The sequence below is a fragment of the Rutidosis leptorrhynchoides genome, chromosome 4, assembly GCF_046630445.1.
Source record: "Rutidosis leptorrhynchoides isolate AG116_Rl617_1_P2 chromosome 4, CSIRO_AGI_Rlap_v1, whole genome shotgun sequence".
Lineage (NCBI taxonomy): Eukaryota > Viridiplantae > Streptophyta > Magnoliopsida > Asterales > Asteraceae > Rutidosis > Rutidosis leptorrhynchoides.
In genome coordinates, this window is record NC_092336.1 from 243,024,849 (window position 1) to 243,049,421 (window position 24,573).

General features: G+C 34.5%; 1 protein-coding gene across 2 annotated transcripts; it reads right to left on the minus strand.

Moving 5' to 3' along the window:
* Positions 1-7,846: 7,846 nt before the first annotated feature.
* On the minus strand, positions 7,847-15,056 carry LOC139843422 (probable pectate lyase 1). Of its 2 annotated transcripts, none has more exons than XM_071833497.1 (7): positions 14,962-15,056; positions 14,451-14,510; positions 13,817-13,888; positions 9,348-9,990; positions 8,699-8,802; positions 8,443-8,581; positions 7,847-8,357 (listed from the first exon to the last, which is right to left on the minus strand). In XM_071833497.1, the coding sequence occupies exons 1-7, from the start codon at positions 15,054-15,056 to the stop codon at positions 8,136-8,138; spliced, it is 1,335 nt and encodes a 444-aa protein (XP_071689598.1). In that variant the 3' UTR covers positions 7,847-8,135. The 2 variants fall into 2 exon arrangements, with proteins under 2 accessions (XP_071689598.1, XP_071689599.1); XM_071833498.1 differs by having other exon boundaries at positions 14,447-14,510; positions 14,962-15,009.
* Positions 15,057-24,573: the final 9,517 nt, after the last annotated feature.

Consider the following 24,573-nt stretch of genomic DNA (forward strand, 5'->3'; position numbering starts at 1 on the left):
ATTCTACAAGTTCTAGTTACATAAAATCAAGAATACTTTCAAGTTTGCTAGCTCACTTCCAATCTTGTAAGGTGATCATCCAACCTCAAGAAATCTTTGTTTCTTACAGTAGGTTATCATTCTAATACAAGGTAATAATCATATTCAAACTTTGGTTCAATTTCTATAACTATAACAATCTTATTTCAAGTGATGATCTTACTTGAACTTGTTTTCGTGTCATGATTCTGCTTCAAGAACTTCGAGCCATCCAAGGATCCGTTGAAGCTAGATCCATTTTTCTATTTTCCAGTAGGTTTATCCAAGGAACTTAAGGTAGTAATGATGTTCATAACATCATTCAATTCATACATATAAAGCTATCTTATTCGAAGGTTTAAACTTGTAATCACTAGAACATAGTTTAGTTAATTCTAAACTTGTTCGCAAACAAAAGTTAATCCTTCTAACTTGACTTTTAAAATCAACTAAACACATGTTCTATATCTATATTATATGCTAACTTAATGATTTAAAACCTGGAAACACGAAAAATACCGTAAAACCGGATTTACGCCGTCGTAGTAACACCGCGGGCTGTTTTGGGTTAGTTAATTAAAAACTATGATAAACTTTGATTTAAAAGTTGTTATTCTGAGAAAATTATTTTTATTATGAACATGAAACTATATCCAAAAATTATGGTTAAACTCAAAGTGGAAGTATGTTTTCTAAAATGGTCATCTAGACGTCGTTCTTTCGACTGAAATGACTACCTTTACAAAAACGACTTGTAACTTATTTTTCCGACTATAAACCTATACATTTTCTGTTTAGATTCATAAAATAGAGTTCAATATGAAACCATAGCAATTTGATTCACTCAAAACGGATTTAAAATGAAGAAGTTATGGGTAAAACAAGATTGGATAATTTTTCTCATTTTAGCTACGTGAAAATTGGTAACAAATCTATTCCAACCATAACTTAATCAACTTGTATTGTATATTATGTAATCTTGAGATACCATAGACACGTATACAATGTTTCGACCTGTCATGTCGACACATCTATATATATTTCGGAACAACCATAGACACTCTATATGTGAATGTTGGAGTTAGCTATACAGGGTTGAGGTTGATTCCAAAATATATATAGTTTGAGTTGTGATCAATACTGAGATACGTATACACTGGGTCGTGGATTGATTCAAGATAATATTTATCGATTTATTTCTGTACATCTAACTGTGGACAACTAGTTGTAGGTTACTAACGAGGACAGCTGACTTAATAAACTTAAAACATCAAAATATATTAAAAGTGTTGTAAATATATTTTGAACATACTTTGATATATATGTATATATTGTTATAGGTTCGTGAATCAACCAGTGGCCAAGTCTTACTTTCCGACGAAGTAAAAATCTGTGAAGGTGAGTTATAGTCCCACTTTTAAAAATCTAATATTTTTGGGATGAGAATACATGCAGGTTTTATAAATGATTTACAAAATAGACACAAGTACGTGAAACTACATTCTATGGTTGAATTATCGAAATCGAAATATGCCCCTTTTTATTAAGTCTGGTAATCTAAGAATTAGGGAACAGACACCCTAATTGACGCGAATCCTAAAGATACATCTATTGGGCCTAACAAACCCCATCCAAAGTACCGGATGCTTTAGTACTTCGAAATTTATATCATATCCGAAGGGTGTCCCGGAATGATGGGGATATTCTTATATATGCATCTTGTTAATGTCGGTTACCAGGTGTTCACCATATGAATGATTTTTATCTCTATGTATGGGATGTGTATTGAAATATGAAATCTTGTGGTCTATTATTATGATTTGATATATATAGGTTAAACCTATAACTCACCAACATTTTTGTTGACGTTTTAAGCATGTTTATTCTCAGGTGATTATTAAGAGCTTCCGCTGTCGCATACTTAAATAAGGACGAGATTTGGAGTCCATGCTTGTATGATATTGTGTAAAAACTGCATTCAAGAAACTTATTTTGTTGTAACATATTTGTATTGTAAACCATTATGTAATGGTCGTGTGTAAACAGGATATTTTAGATTATCATTATTTGATAATCTACGTAAAGCTTTTTAAACCTTTATTGATGAAATAAAGGTTATGGTTTGTTTTAAAATGAATGCAGTCTTTGAAAAACGTCTCATATAGAGGTCAAAACCTCGCAACGAAATCAATTAATATGGAACGTTTTTAATCAATAAGAACGGGACATTTCATTTTTCTCGAAGTCATCGTTGACTTTGGAGATCTTTGATTGGTTGGTTTGGGGTTCTTTGAAAAAGTAACCCGCTTTTCAACAGTCTTGGTTGTAGACGTTGAAGTACTAGGTGACTTGGTCTCAACATAGATCATGTTAAAGTAGAACAGTCTGGCCCGACGAGCTTGCTTGCGACTATTTCGCTTTTGATTCTTTGACAAACCATCGGATACCGTGCACACAACCTTATCAGTGGCAGAACCAACTGATATTGAATTTTCAGTTGTTGCAGGTTTCTGGTTGTTTCAGACTCTTGTGTTATCGGTCTTCCACTCCTATTTTGAACATGTTTGGAGTGTTTGGTTGGGTTCTTTTCAGACTTTGAGGGACCCTGATCTTTTGGTGTGGTCGGTGATATATAAACCCTATATGCATTCTTAGGAAAGACAATGTCAACAGGCAATCTAGTCGGGTTCATCACTTTCTTGGACCTAGAAATCTTAGGGGTCTTTGGATTAATGGGGCGTTTCTCAATCGTAAGAGAGATTGGTGAAGATGCTGCTTTGGGAATTGTTTTGGTCAAGGGTGTCTTACAATTCCTAGCAGATTGTGAAGAACAAATGGAACATACCATCATTCCTAACAGTATCTTTCTTCGAAGGCCTGAATTCTCTGATTTAACATGTTGAGCATTATACAGTAATTGTTGTTTAAAAATCTTAAAAGTAGAATATACCGCAACGATGTCAAACAATTTGTTTAAGAAGGCTCTGTTTTTAGCAATTTCAGAGTATTCAGGCACCTCGGGGATGGTCACATTTGTTCCAGTGGACACCATTTTGGGTGTTAAATGGTGTTCAGGTTTCATGGATTGAGTATTCTTTAAGAACCGACATTGATCTTGTAACCCTACATTTTCTCTCTCAAGTTGATCATTATATTTTCTCAAATCTTTAATCTCTAACTTAAGATTGGAAAGTAGCTCATTGTCTAGGGCTAATGTAGGTCTACATTGTATGTAAGATAAACACCTAACATGAAGTTCACTAGATTCCTGTTCTAGAGTATCAACTAGTGTTTTCAACATTGTAATCTCAATCTGAACTCCTACGGGAACATTTTTAGGTGTGGTTGAAGGCATTTCACAAGATGATATTTCAACACCCATCGACACCATTTTGGGTTTTAAACGGTGTGATGTGTTCTCTTGCAATTCAAAGACCTTGATTTTCTGAATAAAACATTGCTTTTCATGCTCAAAAGATTCCTTTTGAGAATTTAAATCACTTGCAAGTTTATTGATTTTGTAATTTAAAGTAACTTGTTCGGATTTGTAATTCACACATTTAGTTTCAAAATCGTTTGATTGAGCAATCAAGGTTCGTTTTTCAGCAATCAACTTGTGACTATCAGCTTGTAAAGAGTGAATGGATTTAGACGTAACCGTAAGCTCATGATTGAGTTGAAGATGCAAATTGTGAAGTTTGATCCTTTCGTCTTTAAATAGATCATGTTGTTCCTTCAGATTCGCCTCGTGCTTTGCAATTTGTTCTTTTAGCTGAAGTTCACTCCGTGCAAGCTCATGTATCCGGTTGGCCATCCTGGATAGATTCACAGCCATTTTCGACAAAAAAGGGTTATTGAACAAAAAAAGGGTTTTGGTCGGTTAAAGGTTTTGGGTAGTAAACAATTCGGACATTCAAAGATTTCAAGCAGCAAAGAATTTCGGTCAAAGTTTCTCAGTCAAGGCTCTCGATCAAAGAATTCGAGCAACCACAAGATTGGCCAAGATTTAGAACAACTAAGGTTTTCGGACAAAGTTTCAGGTCAAAGAGTTTTCAAACAAAGTTTTCGATCAAATTACTTAGCCAAGGTTCTCAAATAAATGTTTTCGAGCAACCACTGATGTTGGCTAAATTTTCGAACACTTGGGTATAGTTTTGGGCATTAGTTTTCGAACAATCGAGATTCCTTGAACACTTGAGGTTTTCGGTCAGTCAATGATTTCGGTCAACCCTAGGTTTTCGAGCATTGGTTTACGAACAAAGTTTTCGATCAAGCTCACAATAAAACCAACTTTTGTTTAATCCAAGTTGTCGGACAAAGATTCGTAAAAACAAAGTTTTCGAACAGATTAACAGAAGTTTTCGAGCCTAGGTTTTCGAATAGACTTATGGTTTTGGTCAACTTAAAGTTTTTGAACGGAACAGGCTTTCGGCCGAAGATTCTCGAACACTATTTTCTCAAGCTTAAAGGTTTTAAGTAGTTTCAATGACAAATAAAAACAGTTCAGCAAGTTAACAGTGAGTATAAATGTTCAAGTGTTTTTAACGTCCACAAACAAAATGGATCAAGTCTGGGTCGAGAGATGTGTATGAATCGGGTCAGGGTCTGCCTTTTAGTAAATGATGGGCTATTACAAGAAGGTGTTTGGCCTGTTAAGTATAGATGCCAAATGGTTTAAAAATATTGGGCCTTGAAACTTCCCATCGAATTTCTTATTAGTACAAAAACAACAACAGGGTAACCAAATATTGACTTGTTTGACCAGAAAACCAGATCCGGTTGAAACCATTACATCACCACGTCACTCAGTATCCACTTTTGAGAATCCTTCATAAGTAAGATAAGCTAATCTAAAATTAAATAATTTGCAGAGATTATTTTATTTGGGTCTTAAGAAAATATGAGTAACCAGTAACCACAACCTATTACACAACAACAAGATCTTGTTTCATCTTGTACGTTAAAAAAAAAACAACTGGATCTTGAATCACCATCACTAAAAAGGTTTTCGAGAACTAACAACTATTCGAGCACCATGATGATTTCGAGTATCATGTAATTTTTCGAGCAGGTGGGTCTTCGAACAGGAAATCAAAAACACAAGTTTTCGATCAGTTACAACATAGGATCCGAAGGTTTTCGAGCAGGATATCAATCCAAGAGACAATCTGATGAAGAACAGGAAGAACACCAATGACAATAAAAAAATTGGATTTTCGAATTAAGTTCTTCCAGGCCTCGATCTCTTCATGAAAAACGTTCTAATAACATCACTCAACACTCGAAAATTATTGGATTAACTTGAAGCTTACAGATTCAATCGAATCAAAGTGTTGACTTTTTGTTCACAAAAACAATTTTTTAGATATGAGAAAATTTGTTGTGTGTTTGGTTCGATTGAAGGTACAAGAGGCTTGAGATAGTGATAGGAAACTAGAATCTGGTATTAGAACAAATTTTAGCTCACAAACTCAAAAACCCCAAAATGTAGATGAAGGTACAAATGAAGAACACATAGAACACAAAGAATATGAAATTGAGATTTGTTTATGTTTCTTGTATCTAAATCTGACTGGGATAATGATGTATGAACTCGATGGATTCTGAATCATGATGATGTTAAAAGACGAAGATATAAGATGATGATGAAATATGGACTTTATGATGAATAGATGCAGTTAAGTACAGTACCTGTTCTTGTGTTTTTGATGAAGATAGATCCAAAAAGTAAATAAACAAAGTCTGATATTAAATTAAATTTTCAAATTGAGACTAAGATATTTGATTTTGTATATTGAAAATACAAATACAGATAACGTTTACCAACAAAGTCCAAATAGAATCCAGCAGCTTAAAATAAAAATAAAAAAATTTCAAGATCTAAGCCAAAACCGAATGAAACACAAACACTAAGAACGCGATGAACACCTTGCGCCAAGGATCTACTACACGAGTTTATAGTCCCGCTCTGATACCAATTGTTAGTCCACAATTAGGGTGTTCGATCTGTTCTAGATAGTGTTAGTGGGTTTTGAGAGTGTTTCTTGTAAAGAGATGCTAGTGAGAGAAAGTAAAATTGATACTATATAAAGCAAGCTCCCAAGTTACAAACACATGGTAAACACTAAGTTACCGTGGTGAATAGCATAATCTAGACTATTACAATAATAAGAGTAAAACGCACACACCACTAGATTAATACAAGACAATAACCACACGACATTAAATATTACAATAAATATTGTCAACAGATACGGTAGAATGTGGTTTTTGTTTTTTAGAATATTTCTGGAGCGTAATTATTTGGATTTAAATTTAGATGTATATGATTTATTTTTTTGGGTAAGCGAGAAAACTCTCTTATGAATGAGCACATTGGCTCCCCCATAGAAGGTAAAACCTCGGGTAATCAAGCTCCCCGAGCGCGAGACCTGGTACCGGGTGAATTGCGCATTATGCGCACCCTCTAGTCGTACTCTCTTTTTGAATAATTTGTCATAGCCAAGAATTGAACCCGGGTGGTGTGCTTCATTGAGCAATTCAGTGGCCACTCAGACAATGGTTTGTATATGATTTATCACATTCTTAATATATTGTCTAGGAATTTAGGAACCCAAGATGCTAGGCTAGGGCTCAAATGACTTGTGCTGCCACCATAAATACCTCACATGGTTCGCTGTAGTCGAAATGCTTCTGTTTGAGCCAGTGTTACCTTCTACTTGAATTGAATTATTCGTACAATGTTGCCCGAAAGTGGGTACTGGGCGGGCAGTTGTCTTTTTTTATTACAATACAGTAACACTTAAAAATGGAGGCACCCAATACTAAATCATATGGATGCTAAAGTGAGACCTCACATGGAGGGCCAGACCTTATCTCATTGTTGCTAACATGTCACTTATTATAAAATAAAACCTATGCGTACGATTCAAATCGCTTAAATTGTATTTTGGATTTTTTACGAAATGGTTAGTATGCACGGAAACAGTCTATGCAACACTCACGAATCTAACTTATCATGAAATGGTTATAACGAGTATCGACTACTTCCCATAAGTGGTTGAAATAGTTCACTGTTGATAAAAATGTGATTGAATTAACTCAATATATATGTGAGTTGAAGTTATTGTGATACCTTATTATTTAAAAAGGTAAACACAACAGTAATCATGGAGGGAAAACCATGTAGAAATTGCAAGTCTTTGAATAGAAGAAATTAAACTAGTGAAGGATCCAATGCTCTTTGATGCACCTTTGAGACAGGATTATTACTCACCTTTGACAAAAGAAAAGTCTTCTGATACCTTTTGGTGGTAGTACACAACACCATCATCATTTCATCATTTCATTATTAAAAGAAAACAAACTCATGACCACACCAACCCCCTCCTCCAAACATTTAGGTTTTTTTTTTTTTTTTTTACTTAGAATTATACGGTTTAATCAGGTTATTACGTGACTATTTACGCTTCTCTAGTCACATACACCGATGTGTTGATAGCGAAAGTTGAACTTAAGGTAAGATACCAGGAACACTAACCACTAAGTTTGAAGTAATAAAATTACATTTGTTAATTTAAAACATACTACAAATACCATATGATTATTTGAATGAATTAGCTTCAAATGAACTAGTTCTGTCAGATGCAAAATAAATCTGTTTGAAACAAATGACAATGCTTTAATATAGTTAAAAAAAACAGAAACTTTTCTTTTTAGATCATGACCCAAGTAGCTTCAACATTTGACATTACAACTTGTATCGACTCAAGAAACTAAAATTACACGTGAACGATTAGGGAAGAAAGCGGAAAAAGCATAATCGTGATCTAAAACCAATGGCACCTAGTTAGATCTAAAAACAAACTAGCAGACAAAGCACACACTGTGAACAACACTTCGAAACCTGCTCCTGAAACTGTTGAAGCTTGGCCGAGGTTGCACGTGACACAAACAACACGATGAAGGAGTCATTCGATGTATAAAAAAACCGCACACTTGCCAGGAGGAATCGGCAAGAAAAAAGGATCAAAACCAAAGAAAATGTGGATAGTGAAATGAACACGCTATAAACGATTGAAATGGGATGAATTGTTGATTTGATAAAGAACATGTGGCTAGCATTGGCGACCCTTGCGACAGCTAAGAACACCAGCATTTGAGGTCATGGTCCCAACCATGCTAGATGATTTAGCACCCAAGCTCGAAGCTCTAGCGTAGCTAGCTGACGCACCGGCTCCAGATGGGGTGAAATAAGCCCCGTTTAGAAGTAAGTCACCTTCTGATCTCCAGTTCCACCCATGCCATTTACTTTCAGCTGTATCCACCCTCTTTGTCACCTGATATCATACCAAATTCCCATTAAAAAATCAAAAATAGATGGTAAATCAATTAACAATTTAATTAATTAAGTAAGTAATGTACTTCTTTTGCAAAAGGATTAGCAGGGGCAAGGTATCTGTTGCCTTGGCTGTTGATGGTGGGGCTTGCACTACCACCAATGGCATACATCTCCCAGTGAGTGTAGTCATTGTTTACTACATGAAAATATCCATGTCTGCATCTGTATTTTTTTTGTTTTTTTACATAATTGAGTTCCCCATGTCAGATTAAACTAATTATTATTTAATATTGTATACAAAGAATGAAACTAATTCATTAATTGCTGATGTTTTTGTACCTTGGCATTCTCTGAATTAGTCCTTTACCAAAGTGGTTATAGGCAATAGTCACTTGCATCATCTTGTCTCTATAAGAAGAGTCACTATGGCCCAACAACATCACCTGTTTTACAATTTATCATTAGGAATCTATCTTTTCTTTTTTAAAGTTACTATTGTAAGTAGAGGTGCCAACATCAACCCAAACTAGTAAAATGAAAAAAACACAGTAGAAAGTAAACGAGTAAAATGGGTCAAATGGGCTGAAAGTATCACAAACTATTTTTTAATACAAGAACATTCATATTCACAAAACTAGATCATTATTGAAACATTCCTATGTTTGATTAATATAATGAAAAAAACACAGTAGAAAGTAAATGAGTAAAATGGGTCAAATGGGCTGAAAGAATCACAAACTATTCTTTAATACAAAAACATTCATATTCACAAAACTAGATCATTATTGAAACAATACCATGTTTAATTAATATAACTGACACAGATTGTTTAAACAAAACAAAAAAGTTCATATCTTTAACCTAAATGCTCTGTCCAACCCTACCCACACCGTTTTGACCCATAATCCACCACACTGTTTTGAACCATAATCCACCACACAACTTTTGTAACCATAATCCGGTAAGTATAATTTCATTATTTACGCACCTCATTGTGATGAGCAAAGTGGTTATTCGAAATGGTGATAGCAGTCGAGCCCATAACAGCATCAACAAGTCCATCGGCACACTTCGAAAGCGAGTTATGATCGATCCAAATATGGCTCGACCCAAAGATCGAAACAGCATCACCATCAGCCATTGTTCTCCAACCATAATGGGAAGGCGAGCTTCTAACCAACGCGTTACCAGTAGGCTTACAGTCATGAATATGTAACCCATGAATAATAACATTAGTAATAAACTGAAGGGTCAAACAACCTCCATAAGCAATATGAACATTGACTCCACGACCATCGATAGTCTTAAAACTGTTCATGATTAGTTCTTGTTTTAACTGAATAACCATGTCCCGTTTGAACACGATCCATAGTGGTGCAGTTTGTATGACTGCATGACGTAGGGTACCGGGTCGTGGGTTAACTGGGTCGTCATCATGTGAATCGGTGACCACGTAATAACGACCTTCGCGGCCTCCGATTGCGTTCCTACCAAAGCCAATGCCGCAGTCAGCAAGACGTTTACGGTTACGGTGCCAGTTTGGGTCACACCTCCAGCAATCGTCGATAGGGTTACCGGTCCCACATGAAAGGTATCCCAGTTTCCTCCTCTCAGTATTGTTTCTCATGCTCCTGCACAACATTGTATCATTTAGAGATGGCCCGAAACATTTTTTGAGTGCGTCAGACAACATATGTAACGGGTTGAACCAGAAAATCATCTGCATTATTTGAATTCTAATTAACTAACTGATTAATAATGTTTTATGCTTTAAAATACACTTGACATTACACATCACCATATGCAACCAGATTTGTTTCATTACGTATCAATGAATAGTCAAATTTGTCAATATTTTGAAAGAGGAACAAACTGGATATTACTAGTACAAATTGAATTTTTGGTCTGTCCTTTTCACAAGTACTAAATGGTTGTAATAATAAACTAACAAGAAGATAGCATTATCTCTATATCTTTCTGCTTACTGGCACATGGGAGTAATGGTTTGTCACATGGCAAGGATTGTCTTAATTTTAGTACCAACATTTTTTTTTTTTTTTAAAGGCAAGTAAAATTTTAATATAAATAAAAGAAGTACACGAATTACACTAGCAAGTCGCTAGAAAAGACACAGACCGCACACACGCACACGAGACCACAAACAAACTCACGAATAAAACTCACAAAACAACAAAGCTCGGAACATTAAAGGAACAATAGCACGAAGACACTAAAAAACACCCGACGACAAGTAAAGGAGACTATGAATCCGAATCCGATGATGCGCAGGAGGAACAACATGAGCAACAACCAACTTCATCATCGTCCTCATCCGAATCTTTCATCACGTTCTCGATAAAATATCTTTCATGCCAACGAAAATTATCCCGACGTCGTCTACGCTTCATATTTCTCTTTCTCCAAACGTGTTTAATGAAATGACTTTTAATCAATGGATGAATTTTTCTCTCCTTAACACGAAAACGGGCAACCGTGGTCACATTGTTGGATGAGTTACACGTGCAATTTTTAAAATTAGCATTCTCTTGTTACAAAATATCATCAACCTTGGAAGGTCCACTGCATGCAAAATTTTTAAATTCAACATTATCTTCTGGCAAGAAATCTTCTACATTGGGACTCGATACATGCGCGTGGGGAACAAAAGCATTAGGCCCTTTGGATTCCTCGACAAACACATCATTTTTTAAACTATCACATGCATTACACGTTTCCTTTTCAATATCACCTACAACTACCTCTGAAATCACACCCTCTTTAATGTCACACGAAGACCAACAAGAATTAATCTCATGTGACTTTTGAATTTCTGAAAATTCTTCACCGGTGACTGGTTCCATAGTCGGGAAAACATCCGACGAATCACGATTTTGAGCACAAACCCGACTTCCGTTTTTTTCATGAGATGTGGACACATTATTACTACCTCTAGTAATCGGAGTAGTTCCATTATTACTACCTTCGGACACGTTACAGAAAGAACCACCAGGAGGCCTGATCTCTCCTTCTTCCATTTCGTCGCAACTCTCTGCAGTATGTTCATCCACTGGAGTTTCTTTGTTTTCCTCAACAATGGGTCGATTAAACTCGTCCTTGTATACTGAATCCGATTTCTCACTTGTCGATTTCTTTCCTTCACCCGAAAGATCGTTATTACCCACGGATTTATCAATGGTCGGTTCCGATTGGAAGCCTCCATCAACGATGTCGACTTTAAACTTGTTTATTTCAACTAGAGTCCAAGATAGCCAATCATTGTTGAAGCTAAAAACAAGGGTTATGATTGCTTATCGAATCAGGAAGGTCGAAAACAATCCATTTACCTCCGATTTTTATCTCAATGTGATTAGGGTTAGTAATCTGCGATACTTTGGGGGAATGGTTAGAACCTGCTAGAGATTCTGCAAAGCTCTTCCCATCCCATCTTGATGTTTTCGAAGATCCCAGATTCCAGGGGGCCGGAGGGAAGTCTTCGAAGCCGTCGATATTCAATTTGGGATCTTGAATTTTACTCGATGAATGCTTAACAACATTCCTCTGCAAAGCTTTATAAGCACGAATCCTTCTACCATCGACTTGTATGGTGTTTAACACTCTTGCAAAAGAATCGATATCCGAAATGTCTTCAAAACGAACATACCCGAATCGTTGGCCACTCGACAATCTCTTACGTGCAAAGTACACATCTTTAAGTGTCCCGTATTTCTCGAAGATTCTCCGGCAATCATCACGAGACCATGTCTCCAGAAAATTGAAGATCAAGAACGATGGCCGGAATGGATGGTGGAGATTACATCATTGACCGCCAGAAAATAGGGCGGAGGAGATAGAGAAAAGGATGGCCGGAATGGATGGTGGATGGGTGTTGAAGGTGGCGGTTGATGTGGGTAAACAGAGAGAGAGTTTTTGCTTGGTTTAATCTCCTTCGATCTTGCTGTTTTTGCTTCCGTAATTTTAGTACCAACATGATTGGAGACTTGGATTGCTTAAACTAGTGTACGAACCCTCGCTTCGCGCCGGGGGTTCGGTTTTCAATGTATTTTATTGCGTTTAGTTTGTAAAATTATTTCGTGGCTAACGATGATGTCGTTGAAGCGCAACTCGAGTCGAACTAAAAGGTATAACCCGTGAAAAATTTAAATGTTATTTTAAATTAACAATATATGTGCATCTCCGCGTTTCGCTATCGAATTGTCGACTTTTAAAAATTTAACGCAAAATCAACGTGTATGAAAAGTACCCCAAATATTTAGCGTTTTTTAAAAAACGTCCGTTTTGCGTATAGCTAGTGACATTGTGTTCCTAAAATTATTTCGAGTTTAACGATGGTGTCGGAAAAATATGACTCATTGCGAGAGAGAAGATATGGCCCGTTGAATATTTGGGTGGAGTTTATTTAAGTTTTTTTTATGAAAATGGTAATTTAACACTTTACCCTTGGAGACTATTCATTACCTCTCTCTTTTTTAAATAGATGTATAATATATAATATAATTAGAAGTTTTGTGTTAATAATTTGTGAAAGTAAAAAAGTTTAATTTAAGTTTATGTTTTTGTGTATGTGTTTATTTGTAAAAAGAGAAAAGTTTTGTGTAACTTTGTGAAAGGCACAAAAGTTACTATTTGTAGTTGGTATGGTAATTAGATGTAAGGATAATAAAAAATATTTTATATTAATTAAATCACATGGTTGTAAGCATATAGCACAAGAGGAAAAAAAGACCAAAAGGTTGCTATATCCAATATGGAATGAAAATTTACATGGTGTAATATTGAAGTTTAATATATGACTAGTGGTTAAAAGTTAAAACTGGTTGTAAAGAGGTCAAAATCAATGAGAGAACCATGTGGAAAGTTACATAGAAGACTGATTTTGTGTAGGTTGATGTTTATAGAGAGTAGGGTCACATGGGTTGATTCCTTTGTTATGGTAAATTTGACAAAGGTTGTAAATGAAGGTTGATGTAAAATTACATACCCAATAAAGGAAATTTCTTTAAACCAATATAAATTAATTTGTCTGGTGATTACACCAAAATAATGAAAGAAATAACATAATGGTTCTCTTTTAACTTTTAACATGTGGATATGTGTAACCCATTGCTTAAAATCTAATGTAATAAAAATATCAAATTTGGGTCAGTGTACATTAAAGTTTAACAAACAAATTATAGGGATTGTGAATTTGCATAATAAATTATTCATTTTACAAATCATTTTTATTGCATTAATGTATGTAAGTCAGGATAAATAATCATTTAAATGTTTAATAATCATATATTCACATTTCATTTCATATTTTCATATATAAATAATAAATAATTAGGGAATGTTATTGTTCAAATTACTCTGACGTTGAATATTTTTTATTTACTTTACGTATTCGTCTAAATAATGTTTTAGTGTTCATATAGTAAAAGGTAACGACATCCTTACATTTCAATATGTGAGGAAACCTCTTCAGGATCTTGAACAGCATTTTCATTCACAACTTCCATCTCTTTTTCTCTGCACAAAAAATAAAAATAATTCAATTTTTCCACATTTTAAACACCCAATAAATAAATTCAAACCGAACACAAATACAGAATTTAAAGTTCTCCATTAAAAACCGCCACTAAATAATACCACCGACGCACAAAATTAAAGTGGGCACAGCGTGTGGATGAGACCCAAAAAGGTCTCTGTTCTGCAACCCCAGTCAACACACCACTGAATATTTAACTGTGTGTTTCACTACGTGAGAGAGAAGTACAGTTTATACTCATTATTATACTCCCTTTGCTACCGTTATAACCGTCATAAAGTGTACACAAACAAAAATTAACTGAACAAACGGTTGTTCTATAATCATCATATCATATCTCAATCTCAATTAACACTAAACGTTTACAATAAAATGAACATGTTTGTGATTCAAAAGCAATCACCTAAGATCTAAAATTCTGGTATTTAAACGGTTAGGTTTTTTGATTTTTTTGATTTTTTTTTCAATTTTAAGTTTTTATACAATAAAATAAACAGTATAACGAGTTAACTCAGTGAGTCGGCACTAATTGAGTTTACCTACCTTGCCGCCATTGATGAATTGTACGAGCTTTGATTTTTCAACGACTCTGTTTCCCCATTTCTGTACATTAAAATGCTTAATTAAAAAAGAAACAAAGATAAACACACAGTGTACTCATATATTGCATTATTGCGAATACATAAAATTGAGCTAAATTTAGCCCTAAAATTTCAATTTTCGCTATGAATTTGTTCAATTCGCAACACATTTGTATCGAAATACCAAAATGTATGTGTGTGACGGTGTGCAATATACACACAAACACACATATATCTATTAATCTATACATAGATACATTTTAGTTGATTGAAAAAAGTTTTGCGAATTGGACTGATTTATGGTAAAAACTGAAAATGTAGAGCTAAAATTAGCTTGATTCTGTGTATATGTGTAAACAAAAGATGCGAATACACACAATTGAGCTAAAAAAAAAATCGCAATTCTGTACTATAACGGTCTAAAAGGAGTAATAATCAAAATGTGATAGTAATGAAAAAAAAAAAAACGCTACCTAGGGTTTAAGGCCAGATTCGAGTGAACTGTGGCAAGTAATAGTATAAGAAACAGAAATGAACAGATGACGTAATGCTTCTTAAATACCTCCATGGTTAATACGCACACTCAGACTCACAGTATATTGTGAAGTTATTTCACGCAGTGAGTGTGTGTTTTTGGACCGGAGTCAGAGGATTGAATTGGAGTTAACCTGATGAAATGGGGAGGAAGAAGTCAGAGGAGCTGCGTTAATGTAACGGCTTCATTTATAGAGTCGGGAGAATTAAAGAAGATAGATGGTTTCATTTAACGGCCGTTAAATTTTTAACCATGGTTGTATGTTTTCCTCGTTAACCCGGAATGAAATTTAACCCGGCTTACCGGCACCCATGTGGCCATGTGGATTTCTTTCCCCCGTAACCTTTTTTTTTTTTTTCAATGGCACATTTGAATTTAAGTTAATTTTAAGTTATATTAATTATATTATATATATATATATATATATATATATATATATATATATATATATATATATATATATATATTTTCATTTTAGAGTTTCTTAGACCATTTCTATCTGGCGCCACTTTTATCCAATGAGATTGAATGTGTACACAAAGTGACGGAAAGTGACGATGTTAACAAAGTTTTAGGGTTGTGTTTGTTTGCCTCTTAATGAAATGATTCAGCGTTGAATGCTGAACCATTCAGAATTCAATGTGTTTGTTTCTAACCTCTGAATGACATATGGTGTTGAATGATTCAGAATTCAGCGCTGAACTATTCAGAGTTAAAACACACTCTTAACCATTAAGAGCTAAATTTGTGTAATATTCTTTTCAAATCATATCCATAACGCTTGACCAACAAATATATTGTAATTTTTATTCATATAACACGTTAATAAGGTAATTTTACTAAATTTATATCGTTCATTTAAAACGATTATTAAACAGCTTATTTTCATTCAGAACAAACTTTGTTCAGAGGCTCTGAACCATTTAGATTCGGAACCATTTAGTTTCTGAATCATTCAGTTTTATCAAACGCACACTTAGTTACTTTCCAATACGTTAGTCACGGTTTCGACGAAATTAAATTGAGGCGTGAGTATGACTAGAACCAATCAATGAATTTTAATGATTTAATGAATATATATATATATATATATATATATATATATATATATATATATATATATATATATATATATATATATATATATATATATATATATATATAGGGTGAGGATCCATGGAGAACTCATGGTAGTAGAGAACTCATGGAACTCGTGCAGATTCACTAAATCTGCATGCAGATTCACATATTTTATTTTATTTTTGTTTTTGCAGATTTTTTTTTTCTGTTCAGATTTTTTTTTTTTTTTGCAGATTCAGTCAATCTGCGTGCAAATTGACGATTTTTTCCAGTTTTTTTTTTTTTTACAGATCGACTTTTTTCAGTTTTTTTTATGCAGATTGAGTCAATCTGCGTTTTTTTTGCAATTTTTTTTTTTTGCAGATCGACTTTTTTCTGTGCAGATTTGACTTTTTTTTTGTGCAGATTGACGTTTTTTTGCAGTTTTTTTTTTTTTTTTTTTGCAGATTCACTTTTTTTTCTGTGCAGATTCGCTGTTTTTTTTGCAGTTTTTTTTTTCAGATTGTATTTTTTTTTCCATAGATTGAAGCTCAATCTCCACATAGATTGAAGTTCAATCTATGAGTTCTATGGGTTCTCTACATACTCTAGTTCCCTAAGGATCCTTTCACTATATATATATATATATATATATATATATATATATATATATATATATATATATATATATATATATATTATTAATTATTTTTTCCCATCCAATTTTCAATAAGATTTTTTCACATCACCCTATTCAATATTTGACACAAAAAAACTGACACAACGGTTTAAAAATGTCAGAAACTGACATTATCATGTCATAGTCAAATTGCACATTTTAGACAAAAAATTCACTAACTGCCTATGACGTCACAGTCACTGTTAGAAATAGTCTTAAACGAGTAATGATTCCTACTATTTCATTTAAAACCATTCGTTACAGTGAGACATATTATTATGGGAAGTATTGTATATGATGTGCAATTTTGTAGGAATTATACTACGGCCATGGCAATATTGTGGACAAAGGTTTTAATTTTTTCTTAGCGAAAAACTAAAATACTATAAAACTAGTTGGCAAATTCATTAAAAATGAAGCCCCAAAAACTTACAAAAACACAAGAAACTACCGAGCTCAACTTGTTGGAGTACGAATCGAGTTAAACAAAAGGAGTTGCTGCTGCTACTGTGAAACTCGGGACTGCGAAGGCAAGGGTCGCGATCGCGAGATCATCATGGTCGCCTCGCGAAGAGGAAACAAGAATTCGCGACTGGAGATTTGCCTCGACATGCTTCTTGCAAACGTGAGATTTTGTTAAGCAGGGACTCGCGATTGCGAGTCGGGAGCTGGGCGGCCAGTTTTGTTCTAGAACGAGTTTTCTTGTTTCCAAAGCTATTTTCTTATTGAGTATTGCCTATATAAACACCATATTGTAACTCATAAATTATACCACGAAATTTATCAATAAAGAACACTCTTTGATTGGCCGAGGATTAAAGTAATCATTATTGATTACATATAACCTCGTTAAATTCTCTTGTTTTATTATTCTTGCTAGTTTTTTTTTTTCTTCATGTTCATCAATATTTTTCGTTTATTGTAAGTGGGTTTGATAATTTGGGGTTATCAAGTCTTGTTAGGGCTCACTTAGTCGTTCCTAACAAGTGGTATCAGAGCTTAGGCTTGTTTTTTTGCGGGAACAGTGGCGGAAAAGAGTGATGTGAAGATCGATCGGTTTGATTGTACCGATTTTAGTTTTTGGAAGATGCAAATTGAATTTCTACTCTATCAAAAGAAGCATTACCAACCATTAACCGGTATTAAACCGGAAGAGATGGCTCAATGCGAGTGGGAGTTGTTGGATATGAAAGCCTTAGGATTTGTTCGACTTTCTCTGGACAAGAACTTTTCTTACAACATCGTGGGTGAAACCACAACGACGAGATTGCTTGCGGCTTTATCTAACATGTATGAAAAGCCATCCGCTTTGAACAAGGTTTTCTTGATAAGGCAATTTAGTGAATGCTAAGATGAGGGAGGGTTCTTCGATGGCGGATCATGTGAAAAAATTTAATTTGATTTTGACCCGTTTGAAATCGGTTGATATTAAATTCGATAATGAGCTACAAGCGTTGTTTTTGTTATCTTCACTACCCGATAGTTGGGCCGTTACGGTAACGGCAGTTAGTGGTTCATCCGGAACTACTAAACTCACTTTTAAAGGAATCCGTGATTTGATTCTTAGCGAAAACATTTGTTAGAAAGATTCGAATAGGAGTTCGGGTTCGGTTCTAAGTGTTAGTCGGGGAAGAGCTAGGTCAAGGAGTCCATCAAGGAGCAAGAACGTGATGTGTTGGAAGTGTCAACAGGTTGGTCACTACAAATCAAGGTGCCCGATTTTGAAGTCGGGTGGGAGTGCAACGAATATGGTGATCGAAGATGCGTTGATGTGCCAAGAAGAGGTTCTTGGTGAATCTTGGGTTTTAGATTCGGGTGCTTCGTATCATGCTATCCCATACATGAACGAGATGGTGAATTTCAAGAGTTATTCCAGTAATGTCCGAGTTGCGGATGGGAAGACACTTGATATCGCGAGTGTGGGTGACCTAGTTGTTAGACACTTTGATTATGCATGGATTTTGAGGAATGTGAGATTCTGACACGTCCCATCAAATTAACCCTTGACGACCAACGTTTACTTGGTCCCACAACCTTGATCGATAAGTCTATATGAATATTTTTAAACAACCATTTATTGAAAAGAGATTTTCCAAGAAGAAAATCTAAACATTTGTAAGTTTTAAAGACAAAACAAATGTAATAAATATTGACTCAAAATATCAGCCAATAACCATAATGAAAATTGAATGCAATATTGGTAAATGTTTAAATAAAAATTCACGACACAATATGCAGACTCTCTAGCCAGCAAAAGCACATAATCAATCACTTAAGTACTTGGAATAAAACATGCGAGTAAAAATCAACATAAAAATGTTGGTGAGATATAGGTTTAATAAAACAACTTGAATTAAATTAGACCACAAAATTTAATGTTGAGAAACGTCTTAAAAACAATATTGCATCTATTCCGTGATCACCTGGTAACCCAACTTTTGAGTTGGAGGAAGATCGATTGAAGAACCTTGTTCCATTGGGTGGAATTTGAGCAACCATTGTTTCGAAGTAAGGAGAACTAACGAAACAAGTGTGTTCCATGAATGTTATCAGGACATAAGTTGTTGGACCCAAAATATTCATGTGTGAAGTTGTTGCTGACAAGTGAGATAGGAATGGTGGAGTATGAGGATAAGAAGTTAATCTCTTGTTGACATTGCAAAATGCCGCACTGATTATGACTAATATTGAAGTCGAAAGACTAGTGGTACCATTATTACAAAGTGGGTAATTTTTTTAGAATAATTTAGGATTTAGAGTTACTCATGGAAGGGAAAGGGTATCGTTCTCACAAGCTTAGAACGTACAATCCTTGTGTGGTTTGTATCTAAGAAGTTGGACCATTCAAGTGATTGTGGATGTTAAAGGACTCGGCGTAACGTGGCGCCATGTGCCCTTCTTATACATGCTCATGAACCGCTTGATTTTGACGGTTGTAAATATTTCTTGATAACTTGGATATGAATAATCCGATAATCGCATAGACAAATATGAGGACACGCTAAAGCAGTGGCTTTTGACTATGGAATGATTATTGAAAAAGCAATTTATCAAATTCTCATTAAATATGAGATTAATGCCAGGACGATATGAATTTCCCCAATGAGTAAGGGTGATATAGGGACATGATGTAATCTGTGACCGTTAGAACCACTGATGTATGATCATTTAATGATAAACGTTAACATGCGCAGACAGATCAATTGTGACGAGTAAACATCGCTGCACTTTTGAACCAAGGAACATAAGGTTGACTCTCTAAAGTGAGTGTTCGGATGAAAAGGTTACGGTGTGTAACTGATGATCACGACTTTTATCCATGTGTAAGTTTGAGTGGGAAAAATAATGATATACATCACACAATGTCGTTAATGAGAAGGTGCCAATCCCAACATGAGGCTAGGGAACGTGACATAGCAGGGCTGAGTTGTTGCTAGCTGTATGACTGTCACTAATAGTAAGCATCACACTTCTAAGGAGAGAGTAATGGTTGGTTAGTGCAATTCATGCTTTTAACACCGAGGTGAAAAGAAGTATCACAAGATCTACAAGAAGGGGTTAACGACACAAGGGGCGCGACTTATCGTTTAGGTACAACAAATTACACGATGTTTGACCTTAAGTAAGATAATGATAAGTATAACAATGCTATCCTTGATCATATGAGTGTGTGAAGAATCTCATTATTTCAATGTAGTGATAGATCCACATTTAAACTTCAGTCTTTACTGGCCCGAGAATGGGATACGTCAGAGTATTATGGAATTTAATTCTATTCATCTATAAATTTTGAGAGGACCGCATAATGAAATAATGTGTAAATTTTGATAAATAGAATGTTCGTATATCAGAGGTTATGAGTTGGAGGAAATTGAAGAACCTTGTTCCATTGGGTGGAATTTGAGCAACCATTGTTACGAAGTAAGGAGAACTAACGAAAAATGTGTGTTCCATATATGTTATCAGGACATAAGTTGTTGGACCCAAAATATTCATGTGTGAAGCTGTTGTTGACAAGTGAGATAGGAATGGTAGAGTATGAGGATAAGAAGTTAATCTCTTGTTGACATTGCAAAATGCCACTGATTATGACTAATATTGAAGTCGAAAGACTGGTGGTACTATTATTACCAAGTGGGTAATTTTTTTAGAATAAGTTAGGATTTAGAGTTACTCATGGAAGGGTATCGTTCTCACAAGCATAGAAGGTACAATCCTTGTGTGGTTTGTATATAAGATGTTGGACCATTCAAGTGATTGTGGATGTTAAAGGATTCGGCGTAACGTGGCGCCATGTGCCCTTCTTATACATGCTCATGAACCGCTTGATTTTGACGATTGTAAAGTTTTCTTGATAACTTGGATGTGAATAATCCGATAATCGCATAGAAAAATATGAGGACATGCTAAAGCAATGGCTTTTGACTATGGAATGATTATTGAAAATGCAATTTATCAAATTCTCATTAAATCTGAGATTAATGCCAGGACGATATGAATTTCCAAATGAGTAAGGGTGATATAGGGACATGATGTAATTTGTCACCGTTAGAACCATTGATGTATGATCATTTAATGATAAACGTTAACATGCGCAGACAGATCGATTGTGGCGAGTAAACATCGCTGCACTTTTGAATAAAGGAACATAAGGTTGACTCTCTAAAGTGAGTTTTCGAATGAAAAGGTTACGGTGTGTAACTGAAGATCACGACTTTTATCCATGTGGAAGTCTGTATGGGAAAAATAATGATATACATCACCCAATGTCGTTAATGAGAATGTGCCAATCCCAACATGAGATTAGGCAACGCGACAAAATGGGGCTGAGTTGTTGCTACCGGTATGAGTGTCACTAATAGTAAGCACCACACTTATAAGGAGAGAGTAATGGTTGGTTAGTGCAATTCATGCTTTTAACACCGAGGTGAAAAGAAGTATCACAAGATCTACAAGAAGGGGTTAATGACACAAGGGTCGCGACTTATCGTTTAGGTACAACAAATTGCACGATGTTTGACCTCAAGTAACACAATGATAATTATATAAATGCTACCCTTGATCATATGAGTGTGTGAAGAATCCCATTATTTCAATGTAGTGAAAGAAATACATTTAAACTTCAGCCTTTACCGGCCCGAGAAGGGGATACGTCAGAGTATTATGGAATTTCTATAGTCCTAGTAGTTTTTATGATGCGATTAGGATTAATTTAGCTCATGAGACAGCCCGTATACGAATGTAGGAACTTCAGATGGTGTATCTTATCCTTGATTCTGAGCTGACAGTACTCTATTTTCATTTGGGTAGGACATCATTTGCTCGTATAGTTTCAAAAAATCTATTATTACTGAATACACGAGTGTGAAAATTTTCTTTGATTCACTTTCTATTCCTCATGTAATAATACTAGAATTTCTATATGATGTACCGTAATATAATCACGTTGGCCAGACGTCATTATATTTCACTAATTCATACTTCCATTCAATATCACCTCATAAGGTCGGGATACGTGATCAACTTCGAATTTCTACACAATTTTCTCATGAATGACGTCTCGCGTAATATAATACACAGATGTTACGTACATAACCGTAATAGATGACATGGAATGTCGAGAATTTCAGAAGTCAAGAGTGACATCCCTCAGTTTCACTAACCGAAGTGGTCTTATAATAATAAACTCGCATGAGCCAGAAGATACATTTATTCACAATTGGAGTTCCTCCCGGATGAAGAACATAAGAGAGATGTATGGACATGATAACAATATACATACTTATATGATACAGGTAATCACATATAGTATTACTCTAAAGTTATATGTCGGGTTGTAGACTAGACTTACTAATGCACCCTATTGACTTGAGGTAACCACATCAATGCAGCCCAATTCCCTACAACCAAGGCTCTGATACCAACTTACACGCCCAGTCAAATTAACCCTTGACGACTAACGTTTACTTGTTCCCACAACCTTGATCGATAACTCTATATGAATATTTTTAAACAACCATAGTATTTATTTATTGAAAAGAAATTCCCCAAGAAAAAAATCTAAACATTTGTAATTTTAAAGACAAAACAAATGTAATAAATGTTGACTCAAAATATCAACCAAAAACTATAATGAAAATTGAATGCAATATTGGTAAATGTTTAAATAAAAATCTGCGACACAATATGAAGACTCTCTAGCCAGCAGGAGCACATAATCAATCACTTAAGTACCTGAAAATAAAACATGCGAGTTTTTTTTACGTATCTTAGAAAACCGTTCATAGGATTTTAACGTTCTTTATATATTTTTGATTTGCATCATCGATCCCGACATGATGAACATGTCAAATCATTCCAGATTAGACACAAATTTCGAGGTTACATCAGTTATATATATAATTTATATAAAACTTCAATTAAGCATATCTTGAGTTTCTTCGTCCGACTAACACGATTCTTAAATGAAATTTGCACTACTCTTCGAGAGGAATCCAAAGACTACAAAGTTTAATCCAAAAATCATGGCACGCGTCCCGAAAAACGTAGGTTTCAGTTCTGTCTAGTTTTTATTAACCCGAAAAATCGCATTTTTAACATATTTTAATTATTTAAAGAACACCACAATTAATTCCAAGCACTATAACTACATATGCAATCATAATATCATATAAATATAAAGAAATGAAAAATATAGGGTTTTATGACTACCTCAAATCAAGAAATAAGAAAGACAGGATCGAATATCAGATCGAGAGGAACACGAATACACTAACCATCTTGAATGAAGATTAATAATTATGAATATGAGTTTGATTTTTGATGATGATGGTGATGGTGTGAAAAATTGGTCAAGAGAGAAAGAAAAAAAAAAGAGAGAAAAGTGAAAGAGTTTGTTTGTGATTAATGAAAAATGATTTAGGGATAATATCAATTTAATGGAATACATCAAAAGTTAATAAAAAAGTGGGAAATATCCCCCCATGTTGGTCACTTCGTTTTCCTTTTTTTATTTTTTTTTTATAAAATCTTATCCTTAAATAGTTTTGTATTATCCTCATATTATTTGAATGAAGGTTTTAATTTAAATAAAATGCAACTAAATAATATATTTTTTTAAACTCGGCCAAGACTTTATATAATATATATATATATATATATATATATATATATATATATATATATATATATATATATATACACACACATTATTTTACTAGATAATATCCATACTACATTTATTTAATTTATTCAAATAAATTAGTGGACTAATTTAATTAGGAGGAATACATAGACGACCCATTGGGCTACTAAAGTGATTCGGCCATAATGGGCTAAATTGGCCCAATTCTTTAACTTGGCCCTTTTGACCTTGGCCCAAACGATAAAACGAATTCGATCCGATAAATAGAAAGTTACGCGATTTAAATACGCAAGGAATAATAAGTCATGAAATAAAACATAGAAATATTATTTAAATTATATAGTATATATTCAAGCCACATAAAAATGACATGGCAAGAATACCAATTAACGATAGTTAAATATTTAACAGATCGAAAAAGATAACGGAAAAAGTAGGGTCGTTACAGATTCATCCCAAAGCTCATGAGTAGGTTGATCTCGGTTGGACAATTGGATGATGAAAGGTGTCATGTTCTATTTGGTGATCAAAGATGGACGGTGTTTAAAGGAGGTCTTGTGGTTGCTCGCGGGTACAAGAGGGGAACCATGTATATGGTTGAAGAATTGCTAGGTGATTTTGTTGGTGTTAAAAGTCCTAGCATGCTAATGCTTTTCAGTAATGTTGAG

Excerpts from the sequence above, each read along its gene's own strand:
- LOC139843422 (XM_071833497.1), bottom strand. The coding sequence starts at position 15,056 with ATGGAGGTATTTAAGAAGCATTACGTCATCTGTTCATTTCTGTTTCTT. Across the intron at positions 14,511-14,961 it reads AATCTGGCCTTAAACCCTAG|AAATGGGGAAACAGAGTCGT; the intron begins GTAGCGTTTTTT and ends TTTAATGTACAG. Across the intron at positions 13,889-14,450 it reads AATTCATCAATGGCGGCAAG|AGAAAAAGAGATGGAAGTTG; the intron begins GTAGGTAAACTC and ends TTTTTTGTGCAG.